At 46.0% G+C, this 25,472-nt stretch overlaps 1 protein-coding gene across 2 annotated transcripts; it reads right to left on the bottom strand.

Annotated features, from left to right (window-relative positions):
- Positions 1–5,012, bottom strand: UPK3A (uroplakin 3A). Of its 2 annotated transcripts, none has more exons than XM_044678557.1 (6): positions 4,932–5,012; positions 4,269–4,424; positions 2,461–2,740; positions 1,535–1,617; positions 469–601; positions 1–202 (listed from the first exon to the last, which is right to left on the bottom strand). In XM_044678557.1, the coding sequence occupies exons 1-6, from the start codon at positions 4,981–4,983 to the stop codon at positions 43–45; spliced, it is 864 nt and encodes a 287-aa protein (XP_044534492.1). In that variant the 5' UTR covers positions 4,984–5,012; the 3' UTR covers positions 1–42. The 2 variants fall into 2 exon arrangements, with proteins under 2 accessions (XP_044534492.1, XP_044534493.1); XM_044678558.1 differs by having other exon boundaries at positions 1–199.
- Between the last annotated feature and the right edge of the window lie 20,460 nt (positions 5,013–25,472).

The raw sequence follows: 25,472 nt of genomic DNA, 5'->3' as shown, positions 1-25,472 counted from the left end.
CACACACACACACACTTTCTCAGGATGAGTTGGATCAGTGTCTTAGTCCTGGAGCTTGCTGGAATAGACCTCAGCTCGGTCCAGAGACTGCCTCCGGTTCACAGAGGAATAGGAAGGCTCCGAGGATCCCTGGGCTTTTGGAACCACCTCCTGGCTGATTTGAGATTCATGTTGTGTCTCTAAGTCTGAGCTCCCCATACTCCTAAGCCAAAGAGATCACAGGACAGAAATAGAAATCCATAAGTAAATAGTAGCCATAACTAGGGTAGGGGACTTTGTCCCAGGATACCAAATTAAGAGAGGGTTTATTGATCTTCAGTGATGTAGAACCAACAGAACCTTGCTAACCAAGTTAACAAGAAGAATGAATTAAGACGGGAAAGTACCAGACTGTAGGCCCACTCCCCTTGTGGCATTCTCCCTGGTCCCAGCCTTGAACTTTCTTCTTTCACCAAGGAAGCTACTTACACAAAGCTCAAGATGACAGCAGCTGCAAACCCCACCAGCAGGAAGAACACTAGGGTGCTCAGGATGGAAGTGATGACTATCATGGCTCCACTCCTCCTGCCAGGCCATGTGTCAATCTCCAAGTAGGGGGAAACTGAAACAAGGGACACCAAGGAGCGCATTAAGCATTTTTCTTAATGAGGAGGAGAGGGGAGAGGAGTGAAGGGCCAGGTTGCTGAATGGCAAAGATCTAAGAGTCCTGGTCCAGCCACTGATACTCCGTCCTCTCCCTGTGCCTCAGAAAAAATGAGAGCCTGGACCAAGCTCTGACAGAATGTCTCTCTGGGGTTGTCCTACTGATGTTCTGTGCCACCTTATCACCTTCTCATCTATCTCATCCCCAATACATCCCTGTTAGAATGGATGGAGAAACCAATCAAGAGAGGTGGACTTGCCCAGGGTCACCCATTCTCAAGCCACAGCTCTTTTTCCTGAACAAAAAAATAGGGAGACAATGATATGCTTTCATAAACTTCAGTTTGGGTTTTCTTTCCCTTAACTCAGAGAAACCTAATTTAATTTCACTTAAAAGAGGGAAGCCACCTAGCGCTCATTGGCCTCTGGCAGGGGAAACTTCAGACAGTGCCTGCCTCTCCAGATTAAAAGATTTGATATTTCCAGTGTGAAAGCCAGAAAAGATTCTCAGGTCCATCCTGTACAAGCCTTAAGAGGTTCATTTGCCCAGGTTCACTCAGATAGTCACAAGCAAGTCTCCATTCCAGATTCATCAGAACACTGACTCCCTACCCAGAGCAGAGAGAGAGAAGATGTTCTATCTCGGGGCTTGCTCCCCCACTTCCCATCCATTCCCCATTGCCAGGGCACTCACTCCCCAAGACCTTCATGAGTCATATCACCCAAAGCCCATCCTTAAACTTTCACAGCCTCAGTTTTCTCCTTTGACAAATGGACATGAGACTCAAAGTGCCTGATGCACAGGATGGGGTATCTAGAACTTAAGGAAAGAGCAATGGAATGAGGCCCCATCACCTCAATTACCCCAAGCTCAGATAACCCCTGCACTTACTCTGGTTGGTCCGGATTGGCTGAGACCAGAGGGTTTGATCCTCTACAAAACCACTTGATGGATTAATCAAGACGTATTTGAACCTGAAAGGAGAAAGAACAGATGTCATGAAGGAGAATTGTGAGGTCAACAGAATTTAGGAGGGGGACTAGAAGGCAGGACACAATGACAGACCTGGAAGAGACCTTAGAATATAAAATGTAGAATGTTAGAGCTGGGAAGGAGCCTAGAACAGGGAATATTAGACCTGGGAAGGGATCTTAGAACTGGGATGGTCAGAGCTAGGAAGGAGCTTAGAATAAGGGGTCAGGGGGTCAGAGCTCAGAGGAACCTAAGAACAGGGAGTGTCAGATGAAGATGGGAAGGATCTTAGAACCAGAGAATGTCAGAGCTAGGAGGGAGTTTAGAACAAGGAACCTCAGAACTAAGAGGGAGCTTAGAATAGAGAATAGAGAATCTTAGAGGTAGAAGGAATCTCTGAGACCATCTAGTCTATACAGTCTTCATTTTATAGATGTGGGGAATGAGGCCCAGAGAGAATGGCCATAAGAATTCATGGGATACTCCAGAAGAGATACCCATTGAGTGTAGAATTTTGCTGAAGGGCTTTAAGAAAATATGTGGTGAATTAAATAGAATTTCATCTTTGTTTTTCTTGGTCCCAGAAGGCCAAACCAAGGAGACCTGGGGGTGGAGGAGCTCAGAGCTAGAGCTATCCTGACAAAGAATGGATACCCTCAGAGGACAACGAGTGCCTCCTAGCTAGAGGTCTTCTAGCAGAGACTGGGGGATCACTATCCAGGATGCTGTCAAGAGGGATTTTAGGTCAGGTGTGGGCTGCCCCTAGGTGATTTGAGAGAGCCTGGAAGCTTTAGTATCCCAGGATTCTGACTTAGGGGTTCCAGGGGAAGTCAAAGCCCACCTACCTATATTCTGTGGCCCTTGTCAGAGGTGGGTTGCAGGTGCCCTTGAAGTTAGGGTTCAGTGAGCAGTAGCCATTGTCTCCAACCCTGACCAGGTAGGCACTCAGAATCTCAGCAGCTTTGCTCACATCCCCAGCCTCATCCAGGTTGGGCAGGTCACCACACTGGGGCAGGATGAAGGAGGCAGCCTTGTAAGGTGCCCTCTGGCCCCCTGCAGTCTCCTGGAATGTGCTGTTGATTGGGAAGCTTCGATTGTCCTTGATGATCGCGTATCTAACACTTCCTGAAAAGCAGTTCCCCCATGGGAGGTTCATTATTAGTGTCGGGATCAGCACCTTCGATGTGGACAGCAGCCAGTTCAGTGCATCACCTGAGTCCTCCCTCTCGGCCAGAGTGGTGAGAGCAAGAAGGCATTTTGATACTTCCCCCAGCATGGAGAAGGTTGCAGATTGCTGGCATCTATGCAGCACGATGGCCCTTCGAGGTAGGTGTAGACCCTGTAGAGCTTCCTCCACCCTAGCATTTCAGAGAAAGCTGAGTGATTCCAGCCTCTGAAGTTTCCTGGGGATGACACTGGACAGGTCATCTGATGAGGGCTGAGCCTCCATTTCCTCCACTGTAAACTGATGGACTTGGACTCCGAAGGTCTCCGAGGTTCCTCCCAGCCCTAAATCTGTGATGCCCTGGTCTCAAAACTGCCCAGGGTCCCACAGCAAGTAACCTGTCAGAGGTAAGACCTGGCCCCCAGTCTCAGCAGATTACAAATCCAGCATCCCTCACACTAGCTCACATGGAAGGCAAGCAGGCCTTTGTCAGGAGGTCATCTTTACCTATGGGCTGCAGCAAGGGATGATCCCAATAAAGGAATGAATCTGATAGGAGCAACTTGAGATGGGGGTGGGGGTGGGGGGTGGCTGCCGAGGGGCCACTAACCAAGGACCCAGAGCCTTAGACTGATTAAGATTGGTACTACTACTACTCCTAAAAATATGGATTCAGAAAAGCACAAACTCCATCACAATTACTGCTAAGGATACTCATGTCTGAAGGCATCTCCTTGTCTAACCCAAACCTGAATAAGCATCTCCTCTCTGATAGCCCCAACAAGTAGTCAGCCAGTTTCTGCTTGGATACCTGCAGGGATGAAAGCCTGCCTACCTCCTGAGGACATCTGGTCTATTTTCAGGTGCCCCTGATTGTTAGGGAGTCTTTCTGCCTCCCCAAACATTCCCCCTCTGCTCCTAGTTCTGTTGTCTGGGATTAGGCAGAACAAGGCTAATCCTTCTTGACCAGGATGCCTCCTAAAATACTTGAAGACACCCATCCTAACCCTGCCTCCATTATGGAAAGAAATTGCAAAGACAATGTTTAGGAAAGGACTTCCCAACAGCAGGATCTTGGCAAAGGGAGCATGGGGTGCCCTGGGAGGTAGTGAGTTTTGGTAAGCCTCGATGCCCAGGTCCTGCTACTCAGAAAAAATGCCTTGGCCACCTCATTCAGGTCTAATCCATATACCCTGAGTCTAGTTTCCTGGAATCTTGGAGGTCCAGAATCTGGATTGTCCCACTTTCCTTCCCTTTCTTCTGAGAGGAGCGTGGGCCATCCCCCCTTTCTCTTTTTCCTAGACAGATAGTGAGCTACGCTGGGGATGAGTAGAGTAGAAAAATAAAAATCAAGACGCAGTCGGGAGACTTGGATTCTGGGTCTGACTCGGCCAACACCTTTATGTGAACTTGGGCAAGGCCCCTGCTCTTCTGGTCTTTGAGGTCCCTTGTGGCCCTGGCCCCCCAGGACACAAGAACTGAACTCACCTGAATTCACCATCACGTACAGGTTGACCTCATAGGAGACATTCCCAAGGTTAGAGGCATTGAACATGCAGAAGGGCTTCTCCAGAGTGATGGTGGTCAACGTGGGGTTATTTGTGGCAAATGTGATGCTGGCCAGTTGAGGCTCCAGGTCTACCGCTGGGGGAGGCAAATGGAGGAGAGGATCAGAGAAGCTTGGATTCCAAGGGACCCTGGCCTCAATCCTCTCATTTTACAGCTGGAGAGACTGAGGCTCAGAGTAGTGAATGGACTTGTTCAGGATCACACAGTCAGGGAATATTAGAAGCACCATCTGAACTTGAGTCTTTTCTGACCCTGAATTTGGTGCCTTTCCACCTAGGACGTTAAGAGACAGGGTCTCTGTTCAGGTTCCATATTCCATGTTTTGTTCTAAGCACCCCTTCCCATTCCCAAGCCTCTATCTCTGACATTTCATAAGACTGTGGAAAAGGGAGCTCAACTATGAGACTTGCCCTCCGTGGTCCTCAGTCTTCTCATCTGCAGTGAAGCAAGACGTCAACTTGCTGTGGATATTCCTCCCACACATACTCAATACTCTTGTTGGCTCTAGGGCCCCCCAGTCTGGCAGTCTGACTTTGAGAGCTGGGGGAGAAGACTAGAAAGGGAGAGAGGACGCTCACTTACCCAAACTTAGGGGCAACCAGCCCAGAGCCAGCGCAGCCCAAAGGGGACACATGGCCTGGTGCCTGGGGAAGATGTGGCTGAAAGCAGATGGATGGCGCAGTGGGTCCTTCTCCCTGGAGGCCTTGTGGACCTGGAGCTTGCTCCGCCCCGTCCCACCCCTAAACCAATTGGTGCCCTCATCCTTGGCAGGGCTTTGCAAACAGCCCCACCCTCGTTCTGCTTGCCTGGGTCCAGGTGCCTTGGTGTCTAGGGAAAGAAGGGAGGAGAGGAAAGGTGACTGGAGAACTGCTATAACTGATATTTCTGGTCTCTCCACCCCCCATATGTTTATCTGCCTTTGACTTATCAGAAGAATATCAAAGGTGATCTTAGCAGGTCAATGCATGGTCATTCCTGGGGTGAGAGGCCAGGACTGACATCCTTAGATCTCTAAGAGACTGAATTTTCAAGGGGGCTGGTGGCATCAGCATCCTTGTCTTCTCCATTCTGCCTCCACTCATCTTCCATTCCTCCCCAGTGTTTCCCTGCTCTAATCCATCCTCCACATCGCTGCCAAAATAATGGTACGACTCCATCAAGTTAGCTCCAGGGGCTATTTCATGTTTGTCTTGGCATCCTCCCCCCCCCCAACTAGAACAGTGCCTGGCACAAAGTAGACACAGCTGATTAATGCCCCTTAATTAATTGATTGATGTCCCTGGCCTGCTCAAGAACCTGCAAAAGCTCCCTAGTGTCCCTGGGATAATATACAAACTTTTGAGCTTGACTTTCAAAGTCCTTCATAAGCTAGCCTCTACCTATCTTTCTAGGCTTAATGTGCATTCCCCACCCCACACTCCTAGATCCAGTCATACTAGCCCCCTTGCTGTTCTCTGAACTTGCCATTTTTCCTCCAGCTCCCTTGCTTTGGCACATGCCTGGAATGACTTTCCTCAAGGCTCTCTCATAATCCACTTCCTATAGCAGTGATGGCAAACCTTTTAGAGACTGCATGCCATTCCCCACTCCACCCCATGCTCTCCACCTTACCCCAGACAGGGGTGGGAGAAAGGGAGGGGAGAGGTCTGGGTGCTCCACTCAGGCGAGGGAGTAAGCGCTGATTGGGCTGCTAGGCAGAGGGACTGGGAGGCATGGTGGAGAGGGGGAAAGGAGCCGCTCTGTGGTGACCTTCTGCCTTTCTGGTAGCTAACTCTGGTCGGTAGTGTGGACCCACAGAGAGGTCTCTGCATGCCATCTTTGGCATGCTTTCCACAGCTTTGCCACCAGAGTCCTATAGGAACCCTTCTCCTATTCCCCCAATTAGCTGTCCGGGCTTGCGTTCACCTCAAATAAACATATTGAGGCTTCTCTATCAGTGCTTGCCCACCTCCCATAGTTGGAAAATGCCTCCAGGGCAGAGATTGTTGTTTTATTTTGTTCTGTTCTGTTTTGGTAACCCCCAGCCCCTAACTAGATACTGTGTTTGATGCCTACTGGCTGTGGATTAGATTGGATGTTCTCAAACCCCTCTCAACTTTGACATCCCCTGTTCAAAGGCCCTTCTCGACCCCGACTTTTCCTGTTCTAAGGCCTCTCCCAGCCGTGCCATCTCCTGTTCTAGGAACTTTCCCAATGTTGATATTCCATGTCCTAAAGTTTCTTCTGATTTTTATCTTCCGCCCTCCCAAATATGGAAAGAATATATATATATATATATATTTAAAAAAAGCATTTGGGGTGGCTGTGTGGCTCAGTCGATAGAGAACCAGACCTAGAGACAGAAGGTTCTGGGTTTAAATCTGGCCACAGATACTTCCTAGCTCTGTGACCCTAGGCAAGTCACTTAACCCCAGTTGCTTAGGTCCTACTGGTCTTCTGTCTTGGAACCAATACTCAGTATCCACTTTAAGATAGAATATAATAGAGGGATACTTCTTAGAAATATCCCTCAAAGCAGACTCAAATGCATAAACAACTTTTGCCTGTGAGATGCTGGCCTCTCTTTGAGGCTCTCCTGGGGGTCCAAGGCCAGGCCAGCAGCTATACTAATGGTGAATTGGTTGTCAGAACAGACAATGTCAGAGCTGGAGGGGGGCTTGGAGACCAGCCACCTCGTTTTACAGAGGAGGACACTGAGCCTTGGCTTGTGGAGGCCCCTTGCCTGAGGGAGTCCTGCTCCTGGGCAGAGACCACTTTGCTCTCTGGCATCCTTTCTCCTCTGATGAGCAGCTTTAACCTGTTGTAGTTGGTCAGAAAATTTGACCTCAAGCATTGCAGTGACATTTACAGGCTTGGGCTATTGTGCAACACCAGACCTGTTAGTCTGTCTCTGGAATGAGGACCTGCATTATTTAGAAAGGAATTCCTTCCTATTGACTGGCTCTGGCAGCCCTGATGGCCCAGGCCACAGGACCACATACCACATAAGCCACAGATCTCCCAGCCTGTTGAATCCTTCACCTTCAGTCCAATAATCACAGTCACATGGATGAGGGAGAGGCAGAACTAGATAACCATTCTATTTTTTTTACCACAAGAATCCTGTTTTATTATACTTAGTATTTCTCTCCAGCTTTAGTATATCCTAAACTTCAGCTCTGATAACACTATTTTCTTTTTTTAATTGTAATTTTTAAACATTTATTAATATTCATTTTTTAGAAAAGTTAACATGGTTACATGACTCATGCTCCTACTTTCCCCTTCACCCCTCGCCCTCCCCCCACCCCTGGCCAATGCGCATTTCCACTGGTTTTAACATGTGTCATTGATCAAGACCTATTTCCAAATTGTTGATAGTTGCATTGGTGTGGTAACTTCGAGTCCACATCCCCAATCATGTCTGCCTCAACCCATGTGTTCAAGCAGCTGCTTTTCTTCTGTGTTTCCTCTCCTGCAGTCCTTCCTCTGAATGTGGGTAGCGTCTTTACCATAAATCCATCAGAGCTGTCCTGTGTCATTGCATTGTTGCTAGTACAGAAGTCCATTACATTCTATTTTACCACAGTGTATTGGTCTCTGTGTACAATGTTCTTCTGGCTCTGCTCCTTTCACTCTGCATCAATTCCTAGAGGTCTTTCCAGTTCACATGGAATTCCTCCAGTTCTTTATTTCTTTGAGCACAATAGTATTCCATCACCAGCATATACCACAGTTTGTTCAGCCATTCCCCAATTGAAGGACATACCCTCCTTTTCCAGTTCTTTGCCACCACAAAAAGCACAGCTATAAGTATTTTTGTACAAGTTTGTTTATCTATGATCTTTTGGGGGGTACAAACCCAACAATAGTATGGCTGGATCAAAGGGCAGTCAGTCTTTTATAGCCCTTTGAGCATAGTTCCAAATTGCCATCCAGAATGGTTGGATCAGTTCACAGCTCCAACAGCAATGCATTAATGTCCCAATTTTGCCATATCCCCTCCAGCATTCATTACTCTCCCCTTCTTTCATTTTAGCCAATCTGCTAGGTGTGAGGTGATACCTCAGAATTTTGATTTGCATTTCTCTAATTATTAGAGATTTAGAACACTTTCTCATGTGCTTGTTGATACTTTTGATTTCTTTATCTGAAAACTGCCTATTCATGTCTCTTGCCCATTTATCAATTGGGGAATGTCTTGATTTTTTTATACAATTTATTTAACTCCTTGTATATTTGAGTAATTAGACCCCTGTCAGAGTTTTTTGTTATGTTAATTGGAATTTGGGAAATGACATCTAAAAGTATATATATATATTTTCTATGGACATGTGGGGACCTTAAAAACTACATTTCCCATGGTCCAACGGGTTTCCTGTTTTAGATAACGTATTCAAGGTGAGGGACTTTTAAATAGGGGGGAGTGACTTTGAACTTCCTCTTTAGTTACCTGAGTTTGCGGAGGTAACAATAATGGCTGGGGCGGCAGTTTTGAATTCTTACTGGCACGTGGTCTAATGATTTTACCAGCATGGCCATGGCTTTAATTAAACTACTAATTTCTCTTATTATATCAATCTTTATTATTTTTAATTATAACAGTTATAAAGATTTTTTCCCAATTTGTTGTTTCTCTTCTGATTTTGGCTGCATTGTTTTTGTTTGTACAAAAGCTTTTTATTTTAATATAATCAAAACCATTTATTTTACATTTTGTAATTTTCTCTAACTCTTATTTGGTTTTAAATTTTTTCCTTTCTCAGAGATCTGACAAGTATACTATTCTGTGTTCACTTAACTTATTTATAGTTTCCTTCTTTATATTCAACTCATTCACCCATTCTGAGTTTATCTTGGGGTAGGGTGTGAGATGTTGATCTAATCCTAATCTCTCCCATATTGTTTTCCAAATTTCCCAGCAGTTTTTGTCAAATAGTGGATTCATGTCCCAAAAGTTGGGCTCTTTGGGTTTATCATACACTGTCTTGCTGATGTCACTTACCCCAAGTCTATTCCAGTGATCCTCCCTTCTATCTCTTAGCCAGTACCATATTGTTTTGATGACTGCTGCTTTATAGTATAGTTTAATATCTGGTACTGCTAGGCCCCCTTCCTTCACATTTTTTTTTCATTATTTCCCTTGATATTCTTGATCTTTTGTTATTCCAAATGAACTTTGTTATAGTTTTTCCTAATTCAGTAAAAAAAGTTTTTTGGTAGTTTTATAGGTATGGCGCTAAATAGGTAAATTAATTTGGGTAGAATGGTCATTTTTATTATGTTAGCTCGTTCTACCCATGAGCAATCAATGGTTTTCCAATTGTTTAGCTCTAGTTTTATTTGTTTGGAAAGTGTTTTGTAGTTGTTTTCATATAATTGCTGTGTTTGCTTTGGTAGATAGATTTCTAAGTATTTTATATTGTCTAGGGTGATTTTAAATGGTGTTTCTCTTTCTACCTCTTGCTGCTGTGATGTGTTGGAAATAGATAGAAATGCTGATGATTTGTGTGCATTTATTTTGTATCCTGCAACTTTGCTAAAGTTGTTAATTATTTCTACAAGCTTCTTAGTTGATTCTCTAGGATTTTTTTAAGTAGAACATCATATTATCTGCAAAGAGTAATAGCTTCGTCTCCTCATTGCCTATTTTGATACCTTAAATTTCTTTTTCTTCTCTAATTGCTACTGCTAGTGTTTCTAGTACTATGTTGAATAATAGAGGTGATAATGGGTATCCTTGTTTCACTCCTGATCTTATTGGGAAGGCTTCTAATTTATACCCATTGCATATGATGCTTGTTGATGGTTTTAGGTATATACTGTTTATTATTTTTAGGAAAGGTCCTTCTCTTCCTATACTTTCCAGGGTTTCCAATAGGAATGGGTGCTGTATTTTGTCAAAGGCTTTTCCAGCATCTATTGAAATAATCATGTGATTTTTGTTTGTTAGATTGTTGATATGGTCAATTATGTGGATGGTTTTCCTAATGTTGAACCATCCTTGCATTCCTGGTATAAATCCCACCTGATCATGGTGGATGATCCTCTTGATCACTTGCTGGAGTCCCTTTGCTAATACTCTATTTAAGATTTTTTGCATCTATGTTCATTAGGGAGATTGGTCTGTAGTTTTCTTTCTCTGTTTTTGATCTCCCTGGCTTTGGAATCAATACCATATTTGTGTCATAAAAGGAATTTGGTAGGATTCCTTCTTTGCTTATCATATCAAATAATTTGTATAGTATTGGGATTAGTTGCTCTTTGAATGTCTGATAGAATTCACTTGTGAATCCATCAGGCCCTGGTGATTTTTTCTTAGGGAGTTCTTTGATGGCTTGTTCAATTTCTTTTTCTGATATAGGATTATTTAGGTATTCTATTTCTTCTGCTGTTAATCTAGGCAATTTGTATTTTTGTAAATATTCATCCATATCTCCTAGATTGCTATATTTATTGCCATATAATTGGGCAAAATAGTTTTTAATGATTGTCTTAATTTCTCCTTCATTAGAAGTGAGGTCACCCTTTTCATCTTTGATACTGTCAATTTGGTTTTCTTCTTTCCTTTTTTTTATTAGATTGGCCAGTACTTTGTCTATTTTATCTGTTTTTTCAAAAAAACAGCTTGTAGTCTTATTTAGTAATTCAATAGTTCTTTTACTTTCGATTTTATTAATTTCTCCCTTGATTTTTAGTATTTCTAATTTAGTTTTCATCTGGGGATTTTTAATTTGCTCGCTTTCTAATTTTTTAAGTTGCATGCCCAATTCATTGATCTCTGCCCTCCCTAATTTGTTAATATATGCACTTAAGAATATAAATTTCCCCCTGAGTACTGCCTTGGCTGCATCCCACAGAGTTTGGTAGGATGGCTCATCATTGTCATTCTCTTCAATGAAATTGTTGATTGTTTCTATGATTTCTTCTTTGACTAGCTGGTTTTGGAGAATCATATTATTTAATTTCCAATAAGTTTTTGATTTTCCTGTCCAGGTGCCCTTACTAATTATTATTTTTATTGCATTATGATCTGAGAAGGTTACATTTATTATTTCTGCTCTTTTGCATTTGTTTGCAATGTTTCTATGCCCTATTACATGGTCAATCTTTGAGAATGTACCACGTGCAGCTGAAAAGAAGGTGTATTCCTTTTTGTCCCTATTTATTTTTCTCCACATATCTATTAAATCTAATTATATGTATTCCTATCTTTCTTTCCTCTCTGTTTCTTATTTACCTTTTTATGTTTCTCTTGATTTTTGTGGTTGGATATCAAACGTTCCATTTAGTCCTGGTCTTTTCTGTGCAAATACTTGGAAATCTTCTATCTTGTTGAATGCCCAAACTTTCTCCTGGAAGTATATAGTTACTTTGATGGATAGGTGATCCTTGGTTGTAGACCCAATTCTCTTGCCTTTCTGAATATCATATTCCAAGCTTTGCGATCTTTTAGTGTGGAGGCTGCCAGATCCTGTGTGATCCTGATTGGTGCTCTTTGATATTTGAATTGTCTCTTTCTGGCTTCTTGTAAGATTTTTCTTTTACTTGGAAGCTTGAATTTGGCTATTTTATTCCTGGGGGCTGTCTTTTCAGTGTCTAGTGTAGAGGGTGATCTATGGATCCTTTCAATGTCTATATTGCCCTCTTATTGTAGAACTTCAGGGCAATTTTGCTGAATAACTTCTTTTAGTATGGAGTCCACATTTCTATTAATTTCTGCTTTTTCATGAAGACCAATGATTCTCAAATTGTCTCTTCTAGCCCTGTTTTCTTGATCTGTCAATTTCTCGTTGAGATTTCATGTTTCCTTCTATTTTATCAGTCTTTTGACTTTGTTTTATTTGTTCTTGCTGTCTTGAGAGATCATTAGCTTCTAATTGCTCAATTTTAGCCTTTAGGGACTGGTTTTCAGCTACAATCTTTTGGTTTTCCTTTTCAATCTGGTCATTTCTGGTCTTCAATTGACTTGCCTCACTTTCCAATTGTGAAATTCTGCCTTTTAAACTGTTATTTTCTTGCCAGATCTCTTCCATCTTTCTCATCATCTCAGATTTGAACTCTTCAATAGCTTGTGATGTAAGAGGGAGATTTTAGGTATTTATAGATATGTATTTAAATTGTGGTCACCAGGAATCAACAATTCAGATTGATTCCATAATTAAAATAGACCCAAGTCAGGATCCATTTTAAGGTAGTTTATTTTACAATTAGGAAGGTAAAAGGTAGGGAAATAGAGAGAGGGAGAGGCCAGTCCAGGCCTGGAGAGGCCTGGACGGAGAGAGAGGGTTAAAAAGTTAATTAAACTAGATTACAAGCTACAAGACCTTAGAAATCAGAGAGGCTATAAGCCTACTTAAGGCAGAATTTGGAAACGCCAAGGTAGGCCAAGGAAGTCAGCCTAACTTACCCATGTGACAATTCAGAGTAGAAGCATTCTGAGGTCTCAGCCGAACATCTTCAGCACCAAGTCCAAAGCCGGAACTTTTTTTTACCAGGTTGTAACCCACATATTTATAGAGATAGTGTCTCTCGTCATTTCCTGTGGGCCACCTCTAATTCAAGTGAACCAATGGCAGCCTCTACACTGATTTGGACTGCCCAAAGGGCAGTCCCTTGTTCTTGATTTGATACTTATTGTCACGTGTGATTAACTATCTCCCCTCCCCTTTGAGGGAGGTGGAGATGATATATATAATCTAGATTGTCCCGTGTGATTAAATTATCTCCACTCCCCCTGAGGGAGGTGGGGATGATATAATCTAGATGCCTAGGGTAAATAGAGTTTTGACTATGAATGGGCTAGAGTTAATTTCATTTACACAGTGACCAGTTTTCATTATTTTGGGAAGGTTTGGATGTGATTACTTGTTTGTTCTCCTCTGCTATTTGCTCTTTTGTCTGTATTTTATCTGTGTAAAAGTTGTTGAGTGTTACAGATTTCTTCTCAATGATCTTTCTCTTTTGGGGTTCTTGTCTCTATCTTGCCATTGTTAGCCCTGCACCCTCTCAGGTTTATCCTCACACCCAGGGTCTGTCTGCGCTCTTTAGGCTCCTGAAGTCTCAGATCTAATTGTTCTCAGGGTCAAGCCTCCTAGTGGTCCCCTTGCTTGTTCCTCTGACAGTTTCAGGGCACTGTTTCCACAGTCGTGCACCCCTCTGCACTGGCTCCTCACTCAAGGTCTGCTCCTGCGCTCAGGATCCGTGGACGCAAGATCCTGCGCTCAGGGTCTGTGTTCAAAGTCTGTGCGTTCTTTAGCCTCTTGGGGTCTTAAGTCTTGCTGCTCTTAGGAACGGGCCCTGGTGACCCCAGGTAGCTGCCAAGGACTTAATGGGTGCCCCAAGCTTGCTCTAGCTCTTGTGCGCTGGCTTTGGCACTGTAGGTGGTGTGGGGTGGGGGAGGGGATTGCTCAGCTCACGTTTTATTGAGAGCTGTTTCACCCCTATAGCATGGAAATGCTCCAATTCCACATACCTTCAATGATGCGCCCTGTTTTGAAGTCCCTTTGTTCCCCTGGATTTGCTTTTATGTCTTCTTGAGGAGTCCTATATATTTTGGTTAGGAGAGGTTAAGCAACTGCTTTTTACTCTGCCGCCATCTTAACCAGGAAGTCAATAACCATTCTTGTGGAAAAGATGTGGGGCCATAATGGACCACAAGCTCAATGTGTGACACAGCAGCCACCCCGCTTCCCATGTGACATTAAATTGGAGGATAGGGTCCTGCCTGCCCTCCCCCAGCCCCAAGCTCACTGCTGGGGTTCCAGGTTCAGAATGACAAACCAGAGCACTTCCAGAGAAGGATGGCCAGGATGACTACCAGGAGAGGGAAAAGAAAAGGCTCAGGAAGAACCATAAGTTGTGCCCAGGGATCATGGGGAAGGAGAGATTGGCCTTGTGCTTGGCCCCAATGGAAAGAATCAAGAGAAAGAGGGGGATCTCCATTCTCTCATCTGGTCAGCTGTGAGATCTTAACTCCGAAGCTATGTCATCTCCCAATCTCAGGACCACAGGATGGCCTCCACACCGGGGATCTCTCCCCTGCCTGCAGTCTCTGCTTTCTCCCATGCATCCTTCACTCAGCTGCCAGAGTGATTTTCCCAAAATCCAGGCCTGATTGTGTCACTCCCCTGCTTATGAGCCTTCCAGGGTTCCCTGTTCCTCTGAGATAAGATACAAAGTCTTCAGCCCAGCATTTAGGGCCCTCCATAAACTGGCTCCAACTCACCTTCCCAGCCTTATTTTCCTATGATTCTCTTCTTATTCCAGGTAAATCGAACCTTATTGCTTCTTGACTTTAACAGGCCATCTCCATGTCTCTGCTTTTGTATAAGCCACCACCCTCCACCCTTCCCATGCCAAGAATACCCTTCTCTCTTCTCCTCTGCTATCTTTCAAGGCTTGGTTTAGGTGCCGCCTCTTCCATGAAGCCTTCCCTGATTCCTCCTACCCCAGCCAGATTAATGTCTTGCCTGGAGTCCTTATTGGCATCTCTCTGTTGCCCCCTCCCTCCTTACCTTGGGCAGTGCCTGCAGCAGACTTTAAGCCCATGAGGGCAGAGCTTAAGTCATTGTATTACTTGTGGGTCTCTGTTGCCAGCACAGAATGGGATCTTCCTAAAGGTTGGTGAAATGCCCTGTGCTTCAGATGGGGGTAAGGAGGAGGCTTTGCATATAAAGGCAGGGAGGGAGGTAAGACCCAGAGAGCAGTCTGGCCCAGAAGGGACCAAGGGAGTAACACTCAATCAGGCCCCAAAGGGAGTCGGGACCAGGCTGTTGAGGGCCCTGGCATCAGACAAAGGATTTAGGACCATTTTGTGATTTTGGCGAGCCTCTTCCTCTCCTTGGCCCTTAGTTTCCTCCTTAGTTAAATGGGGGGGGGGGGCGGTGATAGATATTTTCTGCTATGGCAGCTCCTCCTAGGATACCAGAATTGCTATTCTCAGAGTTCAGAGGAATCTGCTGGCCTGGCCTCGGCCTGTCTACACTGGAATGAGGTCATCCAGAGTCTCAGGGGATCTAGCTGGCTCAGGGGAGACCTCGGGACGAAGCAGCAGACTTTGCCTGCCAGAATGAGGAACCTTTTGGGTTGGGCCAGCCAGAATGATAGCAAAGCCCCCCCAAGGAGGTGAGAGGAGGCTATGGAAGCCTCTCCTCCAAGCACAGGGTCTCAGGAGGCACCTTCCTATCCCAGGCTGACCTGAGCGGCCTTGCTGTGGGGTCCTTCAGCACCTGCCTGGCAATTCCCATGCCTGTCTGACCTCCCCTCATGGTGGGACAGTGTCTTGTACCTTCTCCCCCAGACCTCCCCCTTTATAGCCCAGACCTTTGAGGCAGAGAGCCTCTGCCCCAGGACACAGAACCCTCCCAAGATAGGAGTCTTTCAGTGGGATGCCATATAAACCCTTTTCTGCTATCTCTCTCGATTCTCATTGATGGCCATAGGCTTAACTAGTCAGGAGATCCTTGGGGTGCTGGGAGGGAAGGAAGAGAGAGGCTATGAGGAGGGGGACTCAGATATGCCAGTAAATGGGTGAGTCCACAAATTCCTCCTGAGGTGCACAGAGCAGTGCATCCATGCCTGTCTGTCCTGAGTGATGGCACCACATGGAATCCCCTGATGTGCTGAAGGCTCTCGTCCCTTCTCCTACCTCCCGAGGGAATCAGGGCCTGGCTCTGGCTGCCCTCTTGTCACCTTCAAGCTCGCCACGTAAGCAGCCACACAACACCTTGGCAATATCCTTCAGGTCTGCTTCTCTGGGGAGTCCCTCCTTAGGCCTCCATTCTGGCCTGGTCCTCTCCAGTGCCCTCTGGGGGAGGCTCAGCTTGAATTCTCTGAGGGCGAGGCTGTTCCAAGCCCTGCTGCCTCAGAGCCCTAGGAAAGCCCTGAAAAGATGGGCTTTGAGGGTGGTAGGAACATTGGGGGGCGTAATGGAGCTTTGCCTTTCCCCCCAAGGCAGCCTGCCTTCCACCTCCAGTTGGACTCCAGACCCACCTGTCCTGCTGCTGCCTCCAAACCTCCTGCCGCTGGACAAACCCACGAGGCCATCCCTCCAAATGCATGCTGGGATCAGAGCAGGGGACCACATCAGACTCCAGCGAGCCATTCTAGGTATCTTCTAGAAGCTGATAATGCTCTCCTCCTTCCCTTCCTCTCAGTCTTGGCTCCGTTCAAGACTTGGGGTGAGCCCTACTTCTGCAGGCCACGTAGCCCATAACTCCTGCTCACCCCAAGTGACCCGCTCGGCCCTTCAAAGGCTGCCTGCCATCTGGCTGGCCTCACTTTCCCCACCTCCGTTGAGGGGGTGACTACGTGTCTCCTCCTCAGGAGTTTGAGTTTAACCGTAACCCCCTGAGCGGTTGGGAATCATCTCCCCAGCAGCCATGAAGCAGTTGATACCTCCTCACTGTCCACTGACTGACTGACAACAATTCGCTTCTATTCCCCGAAGCCTCGCAAGCTCCCACGCTGGGGTGGGCTCCTTTCGGGTCCTCGGGAGAGCCGGCTCGAGCCCCCACCACGGGTGCTGCGGGAGGTGCTCTGTATGGCGCACCCCTGATGGGCACAGTGCCAAGCAGCTGCTGAGTTTAGGCACTTCCAGAGACAGACACTGCTATGGAATGACCTCAAGACGTCTCCAACGTCAGAAGGGCTCCTTCTCCTGAGATGAGGAAAGGCTAGACGCAAAAGCATGTGCACGGCGTGGGCACACACCCTGGCACCGCGTGGTAGCCGGGCAGAGGGCTGCTCCCCTCGAGAAAGAGGAGGGGGTGCATCCTTCCTTTCCTCTGAGTAGGACAGGACCTCATTTCTGGCTTAGCAGCCTATTCCGAGGCTTCATCACTAAGGAAGCTGCAGAAGGCAGAGACCCAGAAGGAACTGAGGTTCTGGGTTTAGATTCTGCCCGTGACCTTGTTATGAGTATGACCGAAGCTCGGTTCCTTCCTCTGTTAAGGGAGGCTCCTAAGGGTCTGATGGGGCCCCCCTGGACTTAACAGTTCAGAGGTTGCTTCTAGATCCCTTCATTTTTCAGTCGAGGCACTCTCCATCCAAGGGGCAGGAAAATCAAAACGTATAACCCCCAGCGGGCCCAAATCTCTCCCATGAAGTCCCACATCCTAGAAATCAGTCAAACCCAACCCCAAAAGGTTTTCACCAGCTCAAAGCTCCTGGCTGTCCTGTCCCAGGGATGCCTTATCTATTCTCCGTGATCAAACTAGCTGAGGCGGTGGTGGCATGTTTCTGTGGCCCCAGAGGCCCAGACAGGTTGGACCAGATGCTTGGAGGACCCTCCCTGCTCGAAGAGTCAAGTCAGTGCCTCGGGGCCCGTCCCACCGTCCCCTGCCTGATCTGCCCTTCAGCACCATGACCCTTCCCTTGATCTACTCCGGTGGCTTCACCTGCCTGGAATGTTTCTCTGTTACTTTTTAACATGTCCAGGGAGCCTTTTGCCTGGGCTGGATGAGGAGACAGCCACATTCACAGAAGAACTCAAAGAGCAGAAAGCACTGGGCCCCCGGGGTTCCTGGAATTTCATCATTAGATACTCATTCCTTTGGGTTGTCATCAGAAACTCTGCAGATGCTCTGGGTGACCTTGAGCGAGGACTATCTACTCTCTGGGCCTTGGCTGCTTCCTCTGTCACAGGAGGAGGCTGACCCAGACCCTCAAATCACATCCAAGATCCTTGCCTCACCCTCACTTCAGTCCTGGCTCCCTGAAGATTCCTGGGATGCCCAGCAGCTGAAGGGGATCCCCTCCTCCCCAAATGTGCCCAAGCCCTTCGTTGGGTCTTTTCCTCTCCTGCATCCCCCTTATACATACAGTCACACACACGTATACTCTCATACACACACTCGTTGTATCAGACTTAAGGCAGCAGGCATTTACGAAGCGTCTAGCATGTGTCAGGCCCTGTGCTAAGCGCTGGGGATTCAGAGAGAGGCCAAAGCCGACTGGCGAACTCCATTGGAGTGGGGGACACAGCAAACAAGGAACTGGGCATTGACGGGGGTCAGGAACAGCTCCTGCAGAAGGTATGATTGGAAGGAAGCCAGAGAGGTCCAGAGGTCGGTGATGCTGGATCCAAGAGTATGTGCTGGTGTAGGAAATAAGGAAGGGATAGAGTAAATTTCATAGATTAGCTTTAAGAGGAAACGAGGAGAATTTGGATACAAGTCCTGGAAGAAGATTCTGACAAGGAGAAAAGGGTCTTGGGAGTTTTTACTGGAAAGTAACTGACTCTGAATCTGGCTTTGACTGAGCTAGGAAGGAGGATCTTTTGCTCTGGCAATTTTCCCCTTGGAAATCCTAATCTCATGGAGAAGTCAGTGGTTCTGTTGTGAGAAAGATTATTACTTAGTTATTAGCTTAGTAATTACTAAGCTAATAACTTATAATTAGTATTAGTATTAGCAGGAAGGGCTGGAGAATTCCACATGGAATGGGGAAGCAGGAAGGACTCCATGGTGGTTGGGACAGGCGGTAACTGATTCCCTGGGAGACCTCAGAGCTTGTGGAGTTGCACCCCGATTCCCTGGGATCCTGGAGTGTGGCGAAGGTTGGAAGCAGAGGATGTCTATCCTGCACAACAGCACTGAGTAGGGAGTGATCTGCGATCTGGTGGACAGCTTGCAGGCTCCTCTCCCTACTGGGCTGCTTTGGACCATCAGTTCTGGAGGAGTTGGTTCCTGGCATCCTGAAAACATCTCTGGACTCTACTGTGAAGATTCCCACTCCAGTCCTGTTATTCTCTGGGCCCTGCCTGGCTTAGGTCTTAGATTAGTGTAGATAAGTCCCTCCCTTGACCCTGTGGTTTGCCCTCAGCTTGTAAGTGTAGAATCCCTTATTCCCATCCTTTATTATTGTCTCCCACAATTAAACTGTTATAAACCTTTGCCTTTTGCCTGCTGGTTCCATAGGCCCTTGCCTAGGTAGGCTGAGTGACTGTTGGAGCCTAACTGCCATTTTCAGGAACTGTTACCTCCTAGTGGTTAAACTTGGTCTCCCTACCTTGTTGGGTCCTGTTCATCTGTCATTCCTGTCTCTCTCACCCCAGTGTGAACCCACAGATAATATTAGTTAACTTCCCTGGTAACCCTCCATTACAGTTCCAGGGTCTGAGAATCTGCCTTGGAGCAGACTGCTTTCCCTGAGGTACAGAGACCATCTGCCTGAGATCCATCCGCCAGAAATCCACCGGTGAAGGTAAACCCCAGAGTTTAGTCGTCTGGGACTCTGGGTATGGTTAGCAGCAACCCCAGGCTTAGGTAAGGGCTCCAATACATCTGTGAGTCCTTCCTATTTATCCTTTTTTGTGATCCATATTAATTAGGTTAGTTATAATCAGATAGCCGGGGTTTGGGGGTCTTAGTGAGCGAGAAGGTGTTTAGCGTAGCTTGAGTGAATTCTCGAGGAGAAGAACTAATTTACCCTGAGGTGAAAGAGGGTGGTTGGAGATTAGATCTGTAGTTTTAGGAAATCACCCATAATTCCCTTTACTCCTATTATAAAATTAAACGTTGTTTCTAAAGCCAAGGGGTTTGTGCTTTACTGGCCTAGAGGGTTCCCTGGGTGGGTGGTTATCCTCTCCCATCCATCGAGGAAGGATTCTGATTTCGCTGGGGTGGAGGGGTTAGGGGTCAGAGGCTTTGACAAGTAGGAGGGGGCGGGTTATGAAGGGCTTGGAAGGCCAAACAGAGGCCATAGGGAGCCACTACAGTTTATATGTGTGAGACATGATCAGACCTGCATGCCCTTTAGGAAAAGCCTTTTGGTGACTCGGTGGAGGTTGATAAAGAGGGAGAAGAGACTTGAGGCAGGCACCTCCTCCCATTCTCCTGCCTCGCCCATAGTCCTTCTCTTGACTGACTGTTGCCTATTCTTATGAATAAAGCATGAGCTTCCTTGGGCCAGACAGTCTCTGCCCAGGAAGCTCAGAGGGCCTCTAATGAGAAGACCCCACCGAGAGGAGAGCCAGAGGTGGGAGGGAGAGCTAAGGTGAAAAGTCCCCGTCAGAGCCCAGAGCTCCAGGGCAGCAGGAGGTCCGGGGGGCTGAGCGACTTGATCAAACACAGGCGCTTCAAATACTCCCAAGCAAATTGGGTTCACTTTTTTTACTTTGCTCCAAATTCTCCCCAATGTCCCCTTTCGCCATCCCAGAGACTCCCTGGGGGCTCCTAAGCGGTGTCTTTCAGGTAAGCCTGCATCAGAGTTTGGGACCCTGAGAGTGAAATATCCCTCACCTTTAGGCTGGTTGGTCCAGAGGGCACAGGGTCGGTCATCCCCCAAACTCTCTGTGGTCCAAGCCTCAGGAAGTGCCCCGCCCAGCATATGGGACATCCACACAGAGACAAGTAGGGAAGGTTGTACCTTGTTCTGCCATGGAGAAACTCCTCTTCTCTTCGTTCTCCCGCTCCTTCTTTTCCTCCCTTGCTACACCAGAGTAAGGGCCTTGCCTAAAAGCCTAGCTCTAAGGCCTCCCCACTCCCAGCCTGCATCTGTAGCCTTCCAGCAATCTGAGTGGGCTAGAGGCTGGGACCCCTGTTTGTATTGGGATGCTGCCTCCATTTTTCTGCCTGCAGCTCAGCTGGCACCCTAATTGTGGACTGAGATGGTCTCTAAAAGCCTCCCTGGTTCTGAAAGTGGGCTTCTACGGTTCCTTGCCCAGAAACCTGGCAGAGCCCTTGATCTGAGGCAGTCCTTGACCCTCACCCTGACGAAGCAAAGTTTAATCTGGGCCAGCAAAGGGGTCTTATGGGTCATTTACAGAGTGTCCTGTAAGGACTCAGAGCTAGAGTCCTTCAGCCCAGAGCTGGACCAAAAGAATAGCTCAGAAACTAGTGATAGAGAGCTGGGAAGGAGAAGATTCTCCTAATGCTCTCTCTGGCTGTCTCCCTCCCTTTCTTGGTGTTCATGGCTCTGCTTTCTTCTGGTTTCTCAGTCTCTGTCTCTTTCTGTCTCTAGCTGTCTCTCCTTTCTCTTTCTCTGTCTCTTGCTATCTTTCTCCCTCTCTCAATGTTCATGAATTTGCTCTCTGATAGAGCCTGGGACCAAAGCCCCCTTTTCCCCAATCCCTGTTGAGAACAATAGCGCCCCCCCCCCCACGCTCCTGCACCCGCTGGAACCCCAGGTCAAAGCAGTAGTTCCACTTCATAGGGCACTGTTTCTTCCCATGCCATGACCTGACAAGTCCATGATGGACTGATGTTCTGGACTTCTACTGTCTAAGGACTATACAAGCCTGGGAACCAAAAGCCTCCACCCCCTAAGCTAACCCCATCAGGAAAATCCAGTCATCTGGATACAAGTACCCTACTTTGACCAATAGAGACAATCCAGGTTATCTCATCCCAGACCACCATCCTGTGAAAGATTGCCCCCTTCTCCATCCCAGGTGGCAACCCCTAGCCATCTATAGGTTTGGGGCTCCTCCCTTGCTCTCCCTTCCCCCACCCCCTTTCCCACAATAAAGCTTTGCTGTATTACTCAATCTCTCCTTTCATTAGCCTCAGGTCAACCAGATCTGACACTCTCTTCTGGCTCTACTCCTATCTCTCTGTTCCTTTGCTAGACCTTCCTTCAAGTGATGCATGAATATCTGTCACGGCCCTGCCCTTGTCCTTCTTCTCTTGGGTTCTGAACCCAGAGTCCATGAACCTTAAAAAAATTAGATTCACGTATTTCAGTAAAATTGGTTTCCTTTGTAATATTATATACTCTGTTTTATGTATTTAGAAATTTTTGAGAATGGGTCCACAGGTTTCCCTAGACAGACTGTCCAAGGAGTCCATGAGGTCAGGATCAGAGTGTGAAGAAATTTTATTTTATTTATTTTTATTTTAAATTTTAATTTTTTCCAGATTACATGTCAATACAATGAATTCATTTCTGACATTTTGCAATTCATGTCCCCTTCCTCCAACCCCTTCCCAAGAAGGCAGATTGTACATATATTATCATATAATACATATTTCTATGTTTGTCATGTTGCAAGACAAGACACATATTGTTTGTACTAGAGAAAAATTCATAGAAAAAATTGTAAAGAATGGTATATTTCAATCTGTCTGTTCCTTCTGTGGTGATGGATATCCATTCTCTCCATGAGTCTCTTGGAGTTGTCTTGAATCTTTGTCTAGTTAAGTCATTCACAGTTGGTCATCATTCCCTACTATTGTTACTGTATACAATGTTCTTCTGGTTCTGCTCACTTCACTTTGCATCACTTTATATGCCTTTCCAAGTTGTTTTGTGATCATCTCGTTTATTATCTCTTATGGCACAATAGTATTCCATTACGAGTTTTTGCCACTTGTTCAGCCATACTCCAATTAATGAACATCCCTTCAGAACACCACAAAGAGAGCAGCTATAAATATTTTTGCACAGATAAGTTCTTTTCCCCTATCTTTAATCTCTTTAGGATACAGGTCTAGTAGTGGCATTGCTAGATTATAGGGTATGCATAGCATAATGGCCCTTTGAGCTTGGCTCCAGATTGCTCTCCAGGATGACTTTTTCATTTCACAGATCCACCAACAGTGTATTAGTGTCCTAATTTTTTCCCCATTATCTCCAACATTTATCATTTTCCCTTTTCTGTCATGTTGGTTAACCTGGTGAGTGTGAGGTGGTACCTCAGAGTTGTTTTAATTTGCATTTCTCTAATCAATAGGAGTTTGGAGCATTTTTATATGACTATAGATCAGTGGTGGGCAAACTTTTTAAAGAGGGGGCCAAAGGAAAGGAAGTGCTCCTCTGTCAGTCTGTTTCTAAGGCAACTCTGTCGAAGTTTCATTGTATCCTACTCATTGTATTTGTCAGATTAGGAATAATGTCTGCCAGGCCTGATAGAACATTTCAGGGGGGGCCCCCACATCTGGGGTAGTTTTCCCATCACTGCTATAAAGAGTTTTAATTTCTTCATCTAAGAGTTAAATGTACATATCTTTTGACCATTTGTCAATTTGGAAATGTGTGTTCTTATAAATTTGACTTGGTGTGTGAAGAGATTTAAAAGCTAAACAGAGTCCATAGATACCAAAGCAGCCTATTTTATGATAGCCAAGAATTAGAAATGAAGTTGATGCTCATTAATGGGGAGAATGGCTAAACTACCAGTGGCACGTGGATAGAGTAGAAGATTCCAGGCTGTGAGAAAGAATGAATGTGATGAACAGAGAATCTGGGAGGGATTTACCTGAACTGATGCAGAATAGGGGAAGAAGAACCAAGGATTTACTAATAACACTGTCGAAAGTGAATTTCTCTCTCCCCGGTGTTGCTTTTTTAATGTCATCTCTCAGTGACCCGGAGTCAGATACCACGGTCAATTCAGGTATAGACAAGCCTCAGAAAAAGGAAGTTAAAGAACCAACAAATTAAGGAGACAGGAAACAATGATTCCACAGGCACTGCCCACCCCTGGGCAGCCCAGGCAAATTAAGAAACTATGATTGGGGGCAGCTGGGTAGCTCAGTGGATTGAGAGCCAGGCCTAGAGACGGAAGATCCTAGGTTCAAATCTGACTGTGTGACCCTGGGGAAGTCATTTGATCCCCATTGCCCACCCTTACCACTCTTCTGCCTTGGAACAAATACACAGTATTGACTCCAAGACAGAAGGCAAGAATAAAAAAAAAAAAAAGAAAAAGAAAAAAAAAGAAACTATGATTTGTTCCTGAGATGTGACATGTGAGAGTTAGTGGGTGGAGAAAAACACTTCAGACCAGGAACAAGTTGGGTCTTTGGCACGTGTGTGGAGAAGCAGAGTGGACCCTTGGTGGAGTGTAGCTAAAGGCCCATAATGGTGACAATAGATTAGAAAGGTTAAGTATCTCTCTATCTCTCTCCTACCTTGTCCTTGATTTACTACTACTACTACTACTACTACTACTACTACTACTACTACTACTACTACTACTACTACTACTACTACTACTACTACTACTACTACTTTTGATTTAATAAAGTTATTAAGCTACAACCAGCCTCAGAATTTTAACTATTACAACTGTGAACATTTCTGTAACATTCACCACATACCAAGTGCTTTATGACTATATGATCTCTGATTCTCACAACAACCCTGGGAGGTTGGTGCTGGGGTTAACCCCATTTTACTTCACCCAATTGACCTCAGTTTCTTCAACAGTAAATGAGCTGGAAAAGGAAATGGCAAACCACTCCAGTAATCTTTGCCAAGAAAGCCCTGGATGAGGTCATGAAGAAGACACAACTGAGACCAATGGTCTCAACAATGACAACAGAAGCCATACTGAGCCAATGCAGTTTACTGAGTAGGGGAGTGATCTACTCAGATCTATGCTTAAGGAAAATCACTTTGCCAGCAATGTGAAGGCAAAGCTGAAGTGAAGAGAGATTTGAGGCAAGGAGACCAGCTATAAGCTGTTGCAATCATCTCAGTTTGATACTGTAGTTCCTTAGCCTTGGGAGTTACTGAGCTCCCCAACATAAGAAGTATTCCAGCATACTTGGGACCAAATCAGGCAGTATTCTGTGGAGGGTATTCTGACTTCACTGGGACATGCGACTAGGTGCCATCTAAATCCCATCCAGGCAAAGATTCTATGATCCCATGCCTTAAGGTAGTCATGGTGAACCTTTTAGAACTTTTTAGGAACTCTGCGCCATGCCTCGCCCGCCTGCATTTTGGGGGCAGGGCCAGGCTCCCAGTCAGCCAAGCCAGGGTCTGTGCATGCCCACGGAGAGGTCTCTGTGTGCCATTTTTGGCATGTGTACCATAGGTTCACCATCACAGCCTTGAGGGATTCACTTTTCCAGCTTGACCATAGAGGAGAGAGTTAGTATCAGCAATGAATTAGAGGGAGACAGATTTCAGCTTGATTTAAGGGGGAAATTCCCCGACACTTAATAATTGCTTTTCATCTGAGGAACTAACTCCCTCACATTTCAGCCTGTCCAAAGTGGAATGGACTACCTGTGGAGGTGGTGAGCTCTCTGTCCTTGAAGGTCTGCAAGCAGAGGGTGGATGGCCAGTTGTTGTGTGCCAGAGGAGTTTTTTAGTGGAATTTGGTGACTGGCCACTCCAAGCATTCAAGACTTTCTTCTTCCCCTGATTCTTTCACAGACTGTTTCCCTTCCTTCCCCTCAAGGATATTTT

Source organism: Gracilinanus agilis, chromosome 5, assembly GCF_016433145.1.
Source record: "Gracilinanus agilis isolate LMUSP501 chromosome 5, AgileGrace, whole genome shotgun sequence".
In the NCBI taxonomy this organism is placed as follows: Eukaryota; Metazoa; Chordata; class Mammalia; order Didelphimorphia; family Didelphidae; genus Gracilinanus; species Gracilinanus agilis.
The sequence above is the reverse complement of the archived record's forward strand: the minus strand, read 5'-3'. Positions and strand labels throughout refer to the sequence as shown.

Bases quoted from the DNA above. Each gene is read 5' to 3' on its own strand.
- UPK3A (XM_044678557.1), bottom strand. From the start codon at position 4,983: ATGTGTCCCCTTTGGGCTGCGCTGGCTCTGGGCTGGTTGCCCCTAAGT. The intron at 4,425-4,931 runs GTAAGTGAGCGT...TGCCTCCCCCAG, and splicing joins CTGGTTGCCCCTAAGTTTGG to CGGTAGACCTGGAGCCTCAA. The intron at 203-468 runs GTAAGTAGCTTC...TCTTTGGCTTAG, and splicing joins GCTGTCATCTTGAGCTTTGT to GAGTATGGGGAGCTCAGACT.